Source organism: Prunus avium, chromosome 1 (assembly GCF_965620075.1).
Source record: "Prunus avium chromosome 1, drPruAviu1.hap1.1, whole genome shotgun sequence".
NCBI classification, from domain to species: Eukaryota; Viridiplantae; Streptophyta; class Magnoliopsida; order Rosales; family Rosaceae; genus Prunus; species Prunus avium.
The window spans coordinates 59,600,395-59,617,890 of NC_142284.1; the positions used below are offsets into that span (position 1 = coordinate 59,600,395).

A 17,496-nucleotide genomic window follows, 5' to 3' on the forward strand; every position below is an offset into this window, starting at 1 on the left:
CTTCATCCAAGTTATCAGAATTCTCAAACAAAATCCTGGCATGATCAACCCGGCCGCACTTTGAGTACATATCCGTAAGAGAATTGGTCAAAACAACATCTGAGCCCGACCCACTAAGGACTATTAAGCCATGAACCAGCTTACCTAGCTCAATGTCACAAGTTTGACCGCACACACACAAAGCACCCGCATAGGTAAACTTATCAAGTTTCAAACCAAACATTCTTGCCAAAGAGTAATCATTGGGATGGGTTTGTGTAGTAGGTTCCTCAACCTCACTTGGAGATGTTGTTTTTGGTACTGTTGCAAATGTAGCTGCAAAAAGTACTGTTGCAATTGCTGAGTCGTTTTGTTGGGTGATTTGAAGTTTGTGATATTTTCATGAATTGGTTAATTCCTCAACAAACTTTTTCTTGTCAAATTTCTTCCTAGATTTTGATTGCTTTATGAATTGGGTGCTGATTTGGTTATTATGTGTTTCTTGTCAAATAAATAACCATATTCAAGCATCATTTTTTTTATAGCCAAAGTTAGGGTGAGAATTTCTCACACACACAAACACTACAAATGTGTCATGGGTGTTCGAGCATGACACAACTAATTTGCAAGTTTAGGTAATTTTCTACTAAGTTAGATCCCGTTGGCATATTGAAGCATAATTAATTCATAACAAACTACCAAATGAATAAAAACATAAATATACGGATTAAATAATATAGTTATTTTTGTTGTTGGAATAATATGTTAATTTTGGAACACTAAAAATTCCAACAACCGATGATTCTTGGTGATACTCTAGAATATTTTATTTGAATAATAAACCACCAAATGAATAAAAGCATAAATTTAAGATTAAATAATAAAGCTAATTTTGAACCACTAAAATTCCAACATGCCCAAAGAATATCTTATTCCAATAAATTAAAAAAACCATTTCCCCTTTCTCTTATGATCATGAAAACGAAATGAAAACAAGAAAAACAAAAGCCAAAAAGAAGAAGAAATCCGTCTATTATTGATGGTCAGAATCAGCCAATCACTGTCAATGTTACATTTGCGATTGTCGTTTTGGTGTGCAGCCTGTGCCCTCGTGCTTCACCTTACTTTCACAGAGTTGAATTTCCGTTCCATCTACTTATCGGGAAGAGTATTTCAAAACCTCACCAGAGGAGAGAAGCCAAACACAAATCAACCAAAAGCCATGGAAGAAGAAACAATAGTCCTCTACGCAGCTCCAGGAATGGGGCACATAATCTCCATGGTTGAGCTAGGCAAGCTCATTCTCAATCGCTACCCCGAAAAATTCTCCATCACTATTCTCTACATCTGCGGCAGCGTTGTGGATACTCCAAGCATCCCCGCCTACATCCACCGCACCTCCCTAGCCCATCCTTCCATCTCCTTCCGCCAATTCCCATGCGTTCAAAATGAAAATACATCATTAATTGGCCGCAGCGTCGCTGCCATAATCTTCGATTTCATCCGCCGGAATGATCCTCATGTCCGCCTCGCCCTCCAAGAGATCTCCAAATCTTCAGCCATTCGCGCTTTTATCATTGACATCTTCTGCTCTTCTGCGCTGCCAATGGCGAAGGAACTCGGCATTCCCACCTACTACTTTTACACCTCTGGCGCTGCAGCTCTTGCGGCTTTTCTGTATTTCCCAAAAATCGGGGAACAAACTACCAAGAGCTTCAAGGATCTAACCGAGACTGTTTTCGAGTTTCCCGGGTTTAAGTCTCCTCTCAAGGCCTCCCACATGCCTGAGCCAATGCTTGACCAAGACGACCCTGCGTATTGGGACATGCTCTACTTTTGCTCACACCTTCCCAAATCTAATGGGATCATAGCCAACACATTCGAAGAGCTGGAGCCTCCTGCAGTCCTCAAAGCCATTGCTGGAGGTCTTTGTGTTCCTGATGCTCCCACTCCTCCCGTCTTCTATATTGGGCCGTTGATTGCTGAAGAAAAACAATCTGGTGATGCCGCTGAGGCGGAAGTTTGTTTGTCATGGCTTGATAAACAGCCAAGTCGAAGCGTGGTGTTTCTCTGTTTTGGAAGCATGGGATCATTCTCAGGGGCTCAATTGAAGGAGATGGCAGATGGGTTGGAGAAGAGTGGGCAGAGGTTTTTGTGGGTGGTGAAGAAGCCTCCCCTCGATGAGAAAACCAAGTGGGTCCATGGAGTTCATGATTTTGATTTGGAGGGTTTGTTGCCAGAAGGGTTCTTGGAGAGGACCAAAGATAGGGGCTTGGTGGTGAAGTCATGGGCTCCACAGGTGGCAGTGTTGAAGAAGGAATCGGTGGGTGGGTTTGTGACGCATTGTGGCTGGAACTCGGTGCTTGAAGCGGTGATCGCCGGCGTGTCAATGGTGGCATGGCCGCTCTATGCAGAGCAGCACATGAATAGGAGTGTTTTGGTGAAGGAAATGGAGATGGCGATTGCTGTGGAGCAGAGAGAGGAAGATGGGTTTGTATTTGGGGATGAATTGGAGAGAAGGGTTAGGGAGCTGATGGAGTCGGAAAAAGGGCGAGAGCTTAGAGAAAGGAGCAGGAAAATGGGAGAGATGGCTTTGGCTGCTAGGGGTGAGTCTGGTTCGTCCACTAGAAACTTGGTCAACTTTATTAATAGCATTATATAAGTTCCGGATTGCATAAGTAAATGAAAGCGAGCTGCAGACAGACCCTTTGTAAATAAATCTGCAAGTTGTTTCTTAGAACAAATATAGTGAACAATAAGTTCCCTGCGAACAACCTTCTCCCTAATATAATGGTAGTCCACCTCCAAGTAGGGGTGGGCATCAATCTGGCCGAATCAATGAAACCGGCCGAACCAAATCGTAATTAACGGTTTGGTTTGATTTTGATCAAGGAAAAGTCAAACGGTTTAAAAATCAAACTGGACCGTATATGGTTTAGTTTGGTTTGGTTTTGGGCTTTTGTAAACCGGCTTAAATCAAACCAGACCGTTTATGTGTATATTTATTTATTTATATTTTATTTTACATGTGTAATACTCTAATTAATTAATAACTATATATGAAAATTTGAAGTGAGCTATATTAGTTAGTGAAATATTAAGCTTTATGACATTTTGAGTTTTAGGATGGTTTTGTACTCTAGAAAATGATTTATGTATGAAACAAGTTATGAATTTGTTTGTTAAAATTGGGCTAACAATGTTGAAAAAATGCAAAAAGAAAGAGAATTGGGCTTAGGCCCAAACCAGCCGAACCAAACCATCTTAAATTGGTTTGGTTTGGTTCGGTTTCCTTTATAACTTCTATCCAAACCGAACCAAGCCAAACCATCATATTGTAATTGGTTCGGTCATGGTTTTGAGGTGAAACCGATCCAATCCGAACCGTGCCCACCTCTACCTCCAAGTTACCCATCTCTGGCGGTTGTGGATTTGCGACGGCAGCGCGGCAAGGAGAAAGTGGCGACTGTAGTTTATCAGATTTAGGGTTCTTCCTTTGTGTTTGTTTTGGGCTAGATGTTTGTTTTAGGGTTTTCTTTTATGTGGTTTTTTATTTCTGTTGGGCTGAGGCCTTGTACCTATCAGTGTTGGGCTGGTTTTTATTTTGCTTTTTCTGACGGTGTAATCCCTTTCATATTTATAGAATGAATTACCTTGACCAAAAAAAAAAGACACATTATCGCATAAGAGAACAGGAGAAAAAAGAAAAAGAGATAAATCCCGAGATAAGGACCTCAACCAAGATAATTCAATGGCTGTAGATGCGAGTTGATGATACTCAGCTTCCATACTGGAATGTGAAATCGTTCGCTGCTTCTTAGAACTCCAGAAAATCAAATTTTGACCTAAATACAAGCAAAAACCACCCGAGGAATATCGGGAATCTGGATTCCCTGCATAGTCAGCATTAGAAAAACCATGCAACTTGATTTTCCCATCACAATATACCAAACCATGAGATTAAGTGGCCGTCAAATAAAGCAAAATTCGTTTAGTCGTCTGCCAATGCATCGTTGTGAGAGAGTGCATAAACTGAAAAACTTGATTAACATCATATGAAAGGTCTGGACGTGTTATAGTTAGATATTCTCAATGTTTCCTCGTTAGCACCAATTCGATCATAACTAGCAATCAAGGAATTCCATGAGACTTCATCCAAGTTATCAGAATTCTCAAACAAAATCCTGGCATGATCAACCCGGCCGCACTTTGAGTACATATCCGTAAGAGAATTGGTCAAAACAACATCTGAGCCCGACCCACTAAGGACTATTAAGCCATGAACCAGCTTACCTAGCTCAATGTCACAAGTTTGACCGCACACACACAAAGCACCCGCATAGGTAAACTTATCAAGTTTCAAACCAAACATTCTTGCCAAAGAGTAATCATTGGGATGGGTTTGTGTAGTAGGTTCCTCAACCTCACTTGGAGATGTTGTTTTTGGTACTGTTGCAAATGTAGCTGCAAAAAGTACTGTTGCAATTGCTGAGTCGTTTTGTTGGGTGATTTGAAGTTTGTGATATTTTCATGAATTGGTTAATTCCTCAACAAACTTTTTCTTGTCAAATTTCTTCCTAGATTTTGATTGCTTTATGAATTGGGTGCTGATTTGGTTATTATGTGTTTCTTGTCAAATAAATAACCATATTCAAGCATCATTTTTTTTATAGCCAAAGTTAGGGTGAGAATTTCTCACACACACAAACACTACAAATGTGTCATGGGTGTTCGAGCATGACACAACTAATTTGCAAGTTTAGGTAATTTGGTGATTTTAAGCAAATTAGCAAGGGTGCACCTTCTCGTGGTTAACAAATTTTCACTGTATATATAATCATAATACGAACCGTCATTTTCTTGTATGTAAAATATCAATGAAATTGGAGATCGTTTAGTTATCCAAATGCATCGAACAAATCGACGAAATTGATTACAAGTAAGATTTTCATTATGAACTATGCATTTTTTTTTATAGATATCAACTGCATTTTAATTGTTAACCATGTGAGTATTGTTGGAATTATCAAATGCATCATTTGTTATGTGTGCTTGTTCCTATAATTTTTTTTTTTTTGACACCTTAATATGATTTGAACATGTTATGCATCTAACAAGACACTATTTTGCAAGAAAATTGATACTTTGTACCATGCTTTGCAAGGAGCTCTCGATCCCATCCAAGATTTGGTTGTGCCAACAAAATGTATGAAAAATATACTAAATACATTTAGAACACACCTTTTTTGGCCTTATTTTTTTGTTATTGGTTTTGTCCTTCTTCATCCTTTTGAGGGCACTTTTCATATTTGAGACTTGAGAAGAAAAAAAAAAGTGATAGTCTAGATTAAACTACAAAGGGGTATGAGAGTTTCTGCAGAGTTTCTGAATTCTTGCCTTATTCATTTTTGGAGACCGATCAAATCATAACATCGTACCTGATTAACTGCCATTCTTGCTTCATAGTTATCAACACAGCTTAACACAAGGTCCACTCTACTGCCTTCTTTATTTGGGCGGAATGATTTATCTATTACAACTATTGTCATTGTCAAGTAACATTTGAGTCTGGCTGTGGACAACTTGTAACATGATAATTCTCCATTTTCTCATCATTGTAAATGCAGCAGGCTGGCTTGTCTTATGTGCACGTCGCTTTCGGGATCAAAGTTAGGAATCAGAGGGGAAGAAGGAATGGGATGATTCCTGATTCGGATAAACTAAAAACTAAAAGAAGGAAGAAAGAAAGTTGTCCCACAAGTAGTACGTGGGGGCAAAGAATAGGTAGGCAAATCACTAGAAAGTACCTCATTATCACGACTTGATTGAGGCAATGGCAGGGCAGAGGGGGGTCATGTATCAATTTCATATGTACGAGATTCGCTAGTATCACTGTTATGTCCTTCTGAGAGAGGCTCGAAAAAACCAAGAATATCGTCTGGCGACCGGTCGTGACATTCCTGGCGACCGGTCGCGTCACTCGTATCAGTACTGTTGTCGCTCGTCGAGGCAGGCGATCGGTCGCTTCCTATGTGCGACCGGTCGTTTTCAGGCAGATCCATTAGCGACCGGTCACTCACTTCTACGCGACCGGTCGTATCCAGACAGATTCGTTCGCGACCGGTCGTTTCATCCCAGCGACCGGTCGCTTCTTGTTCGCCAGAAATTCCTTATTCAGGTCCAAGATCTTCCATATTTTCCACTCCGAAACTCTTCAATTCACTCCCTCTCTCCCCCTGAATTGAAGAGAAGGGAGAAACATAATAAGGTACTTCTTCATGAAAGGTGACATCCAAAGTGACATGTACCTTCTGAGTAGGCGGGTGATAACACTTATAACCCTTATGAGTAGTAGAATAACCAATGAAGACGCAACGGAGAGCACAAGGATCAAGTTTACTCCGTTGATGGGAGTAGACATGAACATATGCAACACACCCAAACACCTTCGGAGGTAACTTAGAGACCGAAATCGGAGGAGTATGAGCACACAACACATCAAGTGGGGTCTTGAAATTAAGAACCCGACTAGGAGTACGGTTAATCAAGTAGGCGGCGGCCAAGACACCATGTCCCCAAAGATGATGGGGAACAGACATATCCAACATCAGAGAGCGAGCAACTTCAAGTAACTGACGATTCTTTCTTTCAGACACACCATTCTGTTGAGGTGTGAATGGAGTGGTAGTTTGGTGAATGATACCTTGATCACGAAAGAACTGGGTCAAGGTATGATTCACATATCCACCGCCATTATCAGTCCGAAATACTTTAACACGAGCATGAAACTGAGTAGACACCATGGCACAAAAGTCAGGAAAAATAGAGGCAACATCATGTTTATTCTTCATCAAATACACCCAGGTTAAGCGAGTGCAGTCATCTGTAGGAATTTCAAAATATTTTTCCAAAGTTCATTTGAATATTAAACATGCATTTAATCAAATTAATCGCAGCGGAAGTCTAAGGTGGTTGTTTAAATTCAAAAACAAAACTTCTTCCAAGTATCTTAAGCCATGAACATTGATATGTTTTTCATAAATGAAAATTCAAGAGAAAGGATAAGATCTAATTACCCTTGAAGCAATTATATGAACCAATTTGTGTTTGGTCTTCTCTTGATGATTTCCTCTTTGTTGATCTTCTCTTTTATCTTTGATCTTTGCTCCTTGATCTTTCTTCTCCATGTGAGCCACAAAAGTATATGGCCTCTAAGTCTCCACACCAATGGAACCTTGAGATGAGAAGAAGTATCTTGAGAATACTTGGATGCTAGTGCAAGATTCTCAAGATTGGTTTCAATATAAACCACTTTGAAAGATGAAAGTGTTCACTCTTGAAAACTCTCTTTTCTCTCTCTTTGATCTTCCAAACCCATTTGGTTGATGTTGGATTATGTTTGTGTGTTAATGAGCTTATGGAAACAATTCTCATACACATTCACTTAAGCATTTTCGGCCAAACCCCATTGGGCTTCCAAAATTGGGCCTTATGACACTTAAACCATAATATTTAGGTGTCTTAAGCCCTTGGGCTTGATACCCAACCATTTGGGCTTTCCGTTAACTATTACTTAGCCCAAATACGTTTTTACACGTAGTAAATCATCCACATCAAATCAATCAAATTGATTTCCTCATTCTCATTTGTATTACTCAAAGTTAACCATTTAAGGTGTGCGATCCATTAGGTTCTAATTAGCAAGGCAGTGGGAAAATATTAGAACTCTTTCTAACCAACTGGAATTAAAACCCCTTTTTAATTCTTCCTTTATTTGGATCGATCACAATCAATCCTAGGACTTCCACAAGCCAAGAGTGACATCTAGCAATATATCAAGGCTACCCAAGCTAACCAGAATAGATGAAGAACCTATTCAGTTGGAATTGCAATGCAATACGGTCCTTCTCTTATACAATGTTTCAAATCATATTATTAGGGTACGGATTGATTATGTCAAACCCCTAATATGATTTACAACCTCATGTGATTCAAAAGAACATGATTAAGAACAACTTTCTAAATCAAGCTCAAAATACTTTGGCCAAAGATTTACTGAATCACATCTTGAAACATTCTCCTTCTTTATCGAAAGTAGAGATTCCTTATTGTACATTCACATGCCCCTATGATGAATTAAGAGATCCCAACAACACTTAAGACAAATCTTTTACGGCTTGCCTTTAAGAGCTATCAAAGATCAATAACGCATCACAAGACAACCATGATGCCTCGGGTCTAAGGACTAATTTGCATTATTGCAACTATGAGTTCTCATTTGACATGTAGATAAATACTCCATATGAGAACTACGGTTGATCGCGTTCAGTGTACTCATTCACTAATGAGCACCCACATACTTGTATTAGTGTCAACTACACAAATGGTTTGAGACTAACCATCCTCCCAATTGAGCATACATAATATGCGCTAATCTTGACGGTTTATCAATGCCCATTTGATAACCTATGGTTAGGAACATTTTGGGATACTACAATTAGAGATTAAAGGTCTCATGAATCTAATCTTCTTTAGATTACTTTATCTCTTATTTAGCATACCCTGGACATTTGTTTCTTTACACGATGTAAAAGATAACAAATTAAGTTTGCCCTTTATATATCATATACGAAATGTATTCTAAGGAGATTACATCAAATGTATTGGCTCTTAGGGCACATTTCTAACATCATCAATAAACATAACAAACCAACGGAAACTATGAGAAGTCACACGAGCAGGACCCTGGACATCAGAATGTACTAACTCAAAAGGCAAAGCAACTTTATTATTATTTAAGGGAAAAACAGTACGGTGGCTCTTGGCCATTACACAAGTCTCACATTTGAAACTAGACTCATCACACGAACTAAATAACGAAGGAAACAAATGTCTAAGATAACCAAACGATGGATGTCCTAAGCGACGATGCCATAACCAAAGTTGTTGCTTGTCTTTAACATTGCCACTCGGAGCTTTATTAGCGACACAACCACGAACTCCTGCAGCCGGCAACTGTAAGTAATACAACCCCCCTATCCGTTTACCATGCCCAATCTTCTCGTGAGTCCTGAGATCCTGGAAAAAACAATGGGTAGAATATAAGGTAGCAGACGCGTTAAGTGTATCAAGTAAACGCCCAACATATAACAAATTGCAATGAATATTGGGAACCAAGAGTGCATGAAACAGAGGTAAAGAAGGAGTGAGATGGATGGTACCTTCACCGGTAACTGGGGAAGGTAAACCATTAGCACTAGTAATATAGGGGTCACGAGGATTATGCGACAACTCATCAAACATATTATCATTATAAGTCATATGATCAGAAGCACCAGTGTCAATTATCCAAGTAGTAGAACCCATACCTGGCATAGTATCGAAAGCACACAGATTTGCAGATGGAGCCGGAGGATGGGCCTCATTAGGAGTCACAGTGTAAGTGGCCTTGGGGCCATACATACGAGCTTTGTAGTCAGCAAACCAATCAAGGTAACCATGCTCCTTAAAACACTTCTCAGAGTAATGATTCCCATTACAATGGCGACATTTAGACGGACCTTCAAGAGAGCTAGGAGTAAAGCCAGAAGGACGAGACTCAACAGAAGAACCAAATTTTCTGGACGGAGAGCGACCGGTCGCGTCGTGCTGGGCGACCGGTCGTTGACGAGCTGGGTCAACTTTGAGAGCCAGCGATCCTCCTCCAAGTATAGCGGATTGACGGGTGTCTTCCTCCATAACCATAGCATAAGCTTCGAGAGGAGGCGGGACAAGACTAAGAGCAAGAATACGGCTACGGACACCATCATACGGTGGATCAAGTCCGCCAAGAAAATCATAAACTCGATCGGCTTCAATTTCTTTAAGACGACGAGCCCCATCAGTAGAACAACTAAACTCATGCGGACCCAGACAATCAATCTCTTGTTAGATAACATGGAGTTTTTCGTAGAACACTTTCACAGGTTCACCATTCTGACCTGTAAGTATGGACTGCCGTCGGAGTTGAAACAAACGAGAACTATTCTGAGTCACTGTATAAGTCTTCCGAGCAGCCTCCCATATACCAAAAGCAGTATCACCATGTTCAAACAAGGCACGAACTGGTTTAGTCATGGAATTGAGAAGCCATGACTGCACCAGACAATTATCTTCTTCCCATTCGGCATAGACATCGGAATCTAGAGACGGAGCAGGCTTCTTCCCATTGATCCAACTTGCCATACGACGACTAGTAATCGTAATACGCGCACCACGAGACCAAGAGCCATAATTGGAGCCATCCAATTTGTCAGAAGTAATCGAGGTAGAGTAATCACACGATGGACATGCCTCTTTCGGTGTAGACACACTAGTACCAATCACAACCTTGGAATCATCACCCATGATAGTAGCGGAATTATCACCCATGATAGCAGCGGAAACAAACACAACACGAAGTACAAACACAGCACAGGCACAGGCACAAGAACCCTAAAAGAAATTAGGGCACACAGTAGAACACAGGTGGGCACAACATAATATCTATACAAAAGGAAAAAATAAATAAAACCCTAATAGAATAGGATATATCTCGCCAACATAGTTTGGATGGCAAAGTTGAGAATTTTGCTGTGAAAGTGGTGTGGTTTGAGGCAACATGGGATGAGAATTATTGGGTTGTCCAAATGTAACGAGAGGATCAGAAAATTCAACGAAGTTTGGGGGCTTTGTTTTCTGGAGCAACATGCTTCTTTCTTCTATGCATTGAAGTTGTGTGTTCATCCTTGTGGATCCCGAGCCCCTGCATTTAGGCTCCGTGCATTTACCTGCATTTCGGTTAATCTAAGCCACTCAAATGATCTAACCACTTTGCCACCTAAGAGCAAATTACAAACTCAAAAATGATTACACTTAGCCAGAGGGGCATTGAAGTTCTTGTATGGAAGACATGTGTATGATGCCTTGTATCACTTCAGGGAATACTCGACCTTTTGCAAGGACTATAATTGCACATATGCTTCCACAACATTTTTCCTGCATGAAAAAGGAGGAAAAAAAAGTTTGTAACTTGAAATGTTGGGGGAACATCTGTACGTGCATCTAAGACGAGCATGATTGATGATAATTTAGAAACCATTATCAATTATCAATTAAACTTGGGCACGTCTTATGTATAGTATCATTTCATATATCCAAATTAAAAGGAAGCTAAACAACTGATCCTCTAAATCAAGGGAAAGAATCAACTTAATCAATCAGAGGAGTGCATGTAGATGACCATAAAATTGCGCCTTGTACATGTGAATTATGTATTTACTTTATAGGTTTGTATATTAGCCATCTATGTTTTGCAATTTATATAAGCCGCTATGCTTCCAATTAGCCAGTGGTCAAGATATATAGCTAAAGAAGAAAATAAAGATTGGCATAATAGATACAAGAAAATCATTAATACCCATCTGAGCAACAAGTCTTTAAAAGATTATATTCTTACAATGATCAATGATGATGGTGATACCGATAAACATACAAGAAACATAACCCTCCCTCCCTTGTTTTAACTTTCAAGCACTATTTCTACTTCCATTTGCTGATCCAGGCATCAGCTTTCTCAGCATGTCAAAGAAAAGACTGGATAAGTTAATTATTGACCCAAAGAAGACAGAATCAGTTATTTAATATTTTTGAATTCCTTATGTCCAAAACAAGAATCCTAGCAACCAAATATATACATAGCCCTCACTGACACTGCTCTCCACTATAGTCAAAGAAAGAGAGAAATTCTTTTAAATGCATACCTTTTGAGCTAGACATTTTATCAAACATGTTCCGAGCAGAAACAAATTGTGAGCCATTTAAACTATAAAACCACCAAAAATTATGTCCGTTTAAATCGTACATTGGCGATGAACTTCGCCGCAAGTCTGTTGCAAGACAACCATAAGACTAAATTGGTTATAGAACCGCAAAGAATTCCCAAACAAGAAACACGATTCCAAACCAGGAAGAAATAGGTAAATAAACACGTTCACGACAGAAGGAGGAATCACGTTAAAACTAACCTCAATGCTGTTGCAACACAACCAGCCGACTAAGTTAGATGATTGCACCGTGTTTAAATTTTGGGCCAAAAGTGACTTTTGGTCTTTGTAGTTTGGCACTTCAACCACTTTTGACCATGTAGTTTCAATTCCGTCAATTTTGCCACTGTAATTTCGTGTTTGTAGTAATTCAAGGACATGTTAGTATTTGACCAAAAAAAGGACATGTTAATATTCTTATCAATTTCTTTAACGATGCAAGTGGCAATTTCGTCAATCCAAAACCCTTGAGCGTAAAAGCTTGTCTGAAATTCTCCCCATTTCATATTAGGGCTTGAAATTCAATTACTAATCCCAATTTTTGAAGAACCCTAAACCCAAATGACCAATTTCAAGCCCTAATATGAAATTATGGGAGTTTCATACGAGCTTTTATGCTCAAGGATTTTGGGTTGATGAAATTGCTCCTTGCACTGTCAAAGAAATTCACAGGAATACTAACTTGTCCTTGAATTACTACAAATATGAAACTACAGGGTCAAAATTGACGGAATTGAAACTACAAGGTCAAAAGTGGTTGAAGTGCCAAACTACAAGGACCAAAAATGAGTTTTAGCCTAAATTTTGGGAAATAAAAAATAAAAAAAATATGACTTGTCTTGTGTTAAGTGATTAGATCTAGTGGCTCAAATTAACCGAAATAAGAGTAAATGCACAGAGCTCATATGCAGAGGCTCGGGATTCTTCAATATTCTAACTCATTGTTTTATTTTTAGGATTCGGGGCCTCTATTTAGTATTCGCGCATTTATCCACATTTCACTTCATCTTAGTCGTCGTAATAATCAAACGACTTATAACATGATACCTCAACTACCATAAGATTAGTTTAGTTTTAACAGTCTAGTAGTCCAATTTCACCCTTCTAATAAAATTAAGAAAAAACCAAACCTGGTCCTGTCGGAAGAAGGGAGGATCTTTGGGACCTCGGGAAGGTTTTGTGTAGGTTCCAAGAGGTTGGGATGGGTTTGTGTAGGTTCCTCAACCTTACTTGGAGATGTTGTTTTTGGTACTGTTGCAAATGTAGCTGCAATTGCTGAGTCGTTTTGGTGGGTGATTTGCGGTTTTGATATTTTCATGAATTGGTTAATTCAATTGGATCCTCAACAAACTTTTTCTTGTCAAATTTCTTCCTAGATTTTGATTGCTTTTATGAATTGGGTGCTGATTTGGTTATTATGTGTTTCTTGTCAAATAAATAACCATATTCAAGGTTTTTTGTTTTTTTTTGTTTTTGTTTTTGCCAAAGTTAGAGTGGAGAATTTCTCACACACGCAAACACTACAAATTTGCTATGGATGTTCGAACATGACACTACTAATTCTCACACACGCAAAACCATGTTTGAGATACTCAATGGGGCTTGGAGAAAATAGCTCATACCACTTCAATGATTCAATCCCACCCTCTTAGAACTAAGGTTTGTTTCAATTCTTGAATCATACCCAGTTTTTGTTTTTGTTTTGTTGTCTTACTCTGCTTTGTAAGATGTCAATTAATCAATTAGGTTTTGAAATTTCTAATTTGATTTGTATTAATCAATTATTTGTATTAATGAAAATATGGGATTGGGTCTGTCAGGGTGTGGGAAGAGCTGAGAGAATTGGGTTATGGAAGAATAAATGATTTGTCTTTTCATTGCACTAGTTTCCAAAAGGCTATTAATTTTTTATTATTAATACCTCACTTGCATGGTCCCTATGTTGTAGATTTTGTATTCAATCAGAGAGATGATTTCTGGAACGAGGCCATTAAACTTGCTGATTTGCACCACCTCAATGTGGTAGCTTCTATGGTGTTGTGCTTGATGGGCCGGGAGGTTCTGTGCCAACAGTGACAGAGTATATGGTTAATGGCTCTCTCAGAAATGCCTTGCAGAAGAATAAGAAGAAATGTGTTTGTTTGGCTTTTTGTTCTTTGCATTAATTTGATAAAATCAGAATGAATGTTGTATCTGACTAGTTGGTATGTAATTTCCAATTGTATTAATCAATTGGGTATTGAAATTTGTTTGTATATGTATGAAAATATGGGATTGTATGTTGAAGTTTGTTGCTGGAATTTTGGATGAACTTTGATGAAAATGTTTATGTTTGTTAGGAGCAAGTTCAGTTTTAGGATTATTTGATGGAATACAGATGTTAACAGGTTTTGTGTTATTGTAAACATGTTTTCTTTTATGCCTAAACCGGCCGAACCAAACCGCACCAAACCGGATATGAATGGTTTGGTTTGGTTTGGTTTTCATTTTGATTTTAGCTCAAACCGAACCACACCGGACCGTAAAAGTTTAATTGGTTCAGCTGTGGTTTGAGGGTGAAACCGGACCAAACCGGACCGTGCCCACCCCTAGCTACATCCCCTTGGCATATTGAAGCATAATTAATTCGTAACAAACTACCAAATGAATAAAAACATAAATATACGGATTAAATAATATAGTTAATTTTGTTGTTGGCATAATATGTTAATTTTGGAACACTAAAAATTCTAACAACCGATGATTCTTGGTGATAATCTAGAATATTTTATTTGAATAATAAACCACCAAATGAATAAAAGCATAAATTTAAGATTAAATAATAAAGCTAATCTTGAACCACTAAAATTCCAACATGCCTAAAGAATATCTTATTCCAATAAATAAAAAAAACCATTTCCCCTTTTTCTTATGATCGTGATTATATGTCCCAATCTCAGTGTAAAGATATCCCCAACATAAAAACGAAATGAAAACAAGAAAAACAAAAGCAAAAAAGAAGAAGAAATCCGTCTATTATTGATGGTCAGAATCAGCCAATCACTGTCAATGTTACATTTGCGATTGTCGTTTTGGTGTACAGCCTGTGCCCTCGTGCTTCACCTTACTTTCACAGAGTTGAATTTCCGTTCCATCTACTTTGCGTGAAGGGTATTTCAAAACCTCACCAGAGAAGAGAAGCCAAACACAAATCAACCAAAAGCCATGGAAGAAGACACAATAGTCCTCTACGCAGCTCCAGGAATAGGGCACATAATCTCCATGGTTGAGCTAGGCAAGCTCATTCTCAATCGCTACCCCGAAAAATTCTCCATCACAATTCTCTACACCTGCGGCAGCGTTGTGGATACTCCAAGCATCCCCGCCTACATCCACCGCATCTCCCTAGCCCATCCTTCCATCTCCTTCCGCCAATTCCCTCGCGTTCAAAATGAAAATACATTATTAATTGGCCGCAGCGGCGCTGCCATATTGTTCGATTTCATCCGCCGGAATGATACTCATGTCCGCCTTGCCCTCCAAGAGATCTCCAAATCTTCAGCCATTCGCGCTTTTATCATCGACGGCTTCTGCTCCTCTTCGCTGCCAATGGCGAAGGAACTCGGCATTCCCACCTACTACTTTTACACCTCTGGCGCGGCAGCTCTTGCGGCTTTTCTGTATTTCCCGAAAATCGGGGAACAAACCACCAAGAGCTTCAAGGATCTAACCGATACTGTTTTCGAGTTTCCCGGGTTGAAGTCTCCTCTCAGGGCCTCCCACATGCCTGAGCCAATGCTTGACCGAGACGACCCTGCGTATTGGGACATGCTCTACTTTTGCTCACACCTTCCCAAATCTAATGGGATCATAGTCAACACGTTCGAAGAGCTGGAGCCTCCTGCAGTCCTCAAAGCTATTGCTGGAGGTCTTTGTGTTCCTGATGCTCCCACTCCTCCCGTCTTCTACATTGGGCCATTGATTGCTGAAGAAAAACAATCTGGTGATGCTGCTGAGGTGGAAGTTTGTTTGTCATGGCTTGATAAACAGCCAAGTCGAAGCGTGGTGTTCCTCTGTTTTGGAAGTAGGGGATCATTCTCAGGGACTCAATTGAAGGAGATGGCAGATGGGTTGGAGAAAAGTGGGCAAAGGTTTTTGTGGGTGGTGAAGAAGCCTCCCCTTGATGAGAAAACCAAGCAGGTCCATGGAGTTCATGACTTTGATTTGGAGGGTTTGTTGCCAGAAGGGTTCTTGGAGAGGACCAAAGATAGGGGCTTGGTGGTGAAGTCATGGGCTCCGCAGGTGGCGGTGTTGAAGAAGGAATCTGTGGGCGGGTTTGTGACGCATTGTGGCTGGAACTCGGTGCTTGAAGCGGTGATCGCCGGAGTGTCGATGGTGGCGTGGCCGCTCTATGCAGAGCAGCACATGAATAGGAGTGTTTTGGTGAAGGAAATGGAGATGGCGATTGCTGTGGAGCAGAGAGAGGAAGATGGGTTTGTATTTGGGGATGAATTGGAGAGAAGGGTTAGGGAGCTGATGGAGTCGGAAAAAGGGAGAGAGCTTAGAGAAAGGAGCAGGAAAATGGGAGAGATAGCTTTGGCTGCTTGGGGCGAGTCTGGTTCGTCCACTAGAAACTTGGTCAACTTTGTTAATAGCATTACATAAGTTCCGGATTGCATAAGTAAATTACCAAGGCTGCACATTCTCGTGGTTAACAAATTTTCACTGTATATATAACATAATCTGAACCGTCATTTTCTTGTATGTAAAATATCAATGAAATTGGAGATTGTTTAGTTATCCAAATACATCTAACCAATTGACGAAATTGATTACGAATAAGATTTTCATTATGAATTACGCCTTCTTTTTTTTGGCTTATTATCACAAAACGTCCCTAAGGTTTACAAAACTATCAGATTACATCATTAATGTTTTTTTTGTGTCATTCGTGATCCTCAAGGTTAGTATGTGTGATCACAAATGATCTCTGCTGTTAGGTTCCGTAAAAAATTCCGTTAGTTTGCTGACGTGGCATATATATATATATCACAAAACATCCATGAGGTTCACTCACCTATTACAAATGGTCCCTGCAAAATTTTTTACTTTTTTATATATTTAAAATTCATAAAATTGTAGTTTTCTTTTCAAAATTTTATGAATTTTAAATTATTTAAAAATATATGTTATATTTTAAATACATGCGACACTATATTATTGTAGATGTGGGCTCCATATATATGTCACATCAACAAACTAATGGAGTTTTTTAAAAAAAAATTAATGAAAAAAATTAAGGGTTTAGGGTTCATAAATGGTCCTCAAGATTAAAATCCTTCTATAAATGGTTTTTTCATTTATAAATAATTTTAAAAAGAAAACTAAAATTAAAAAATTTCGTAGGGACCATTTGTGATAAGTGTGTAAACCTCAGGGATGTTTTGTGATATATATATATATATATATGCCACGTCCGCAAACTGACTGAGTTTTTGACGGAACATAACGGCATGGACCATTTGTGATCGCACGTACTAACCTTGAGGACCACGAGTGACACAAAAAAATATTAAGGATGTAATATGATAGTTTCGTAAACCTCAGAGACGTTTTGTGATAATAAACCTTTTTTTTTTTTTTTTACAGATATCAACTATGCATTTTAATTGTTAACCATGTGGGTATTGTTGGA

The 17,496-nt window shown here is 39.1% G+C and overlaps 1 protein-coding gene, 1 long non-coding RNA gene and 1 pseudogene across 2 annotated transcripts; all 3 read left to right on the forward strand.

The window, feature by feature from the left end:
- The first annotated feature begins 1,153 nt into the window (after window positions 1-1,153).
- On the forward strand, window positions 1,154-3,059 carry LOC110767050 (UDP-glycosyltransferase 88F5 pseudogene; annotated as a pseudogene).
- Window positions 3,060-13,393: 10,334 nt separating this feature from the next.
- Window positions 13,394-14,167, forward strand: LOC148298105 (uncharacterized). The gene is made up of 2 exons (XR_015833009.1): window positions 13,394-13,481; window positions 13,771-14,167. It is a non-coding gene; the product is annotated as an uncharacterized LOC148298105 (long non-coding RNA).
- Window positions 14,168-14,905: 738 nt separating this feature from the next.
- LOC110767054 (UDP-glycosyltransferase 88F5-like) lies at window positions 14,906-16,607 on the forward strand. The gene has a single exon (XM_021970481.2). It carries the CDS (start codon window positions 15,027-15,029, stop codon window positions 16,464-16,466), a length of 1,440 nt encoding a protein of 479 aa, XP_021826173.2. The 5' UTR covers window positions 14,906-15,026; the 3' UTR covers window positions 16,467-16,607.
- Window positions 16,608-17,496: the final 889 nt, after the last annotated feature.

What these genes read in the sequence shown, in the direction of transcription:
- LOC110767054 (XM_021970481.2), top strand. Translation starts at nt 15,027, where the DNA reads ATGGAAGAAGACACAATAGTCCTCTACGCAGCTCCAGGAATAGGGCAC.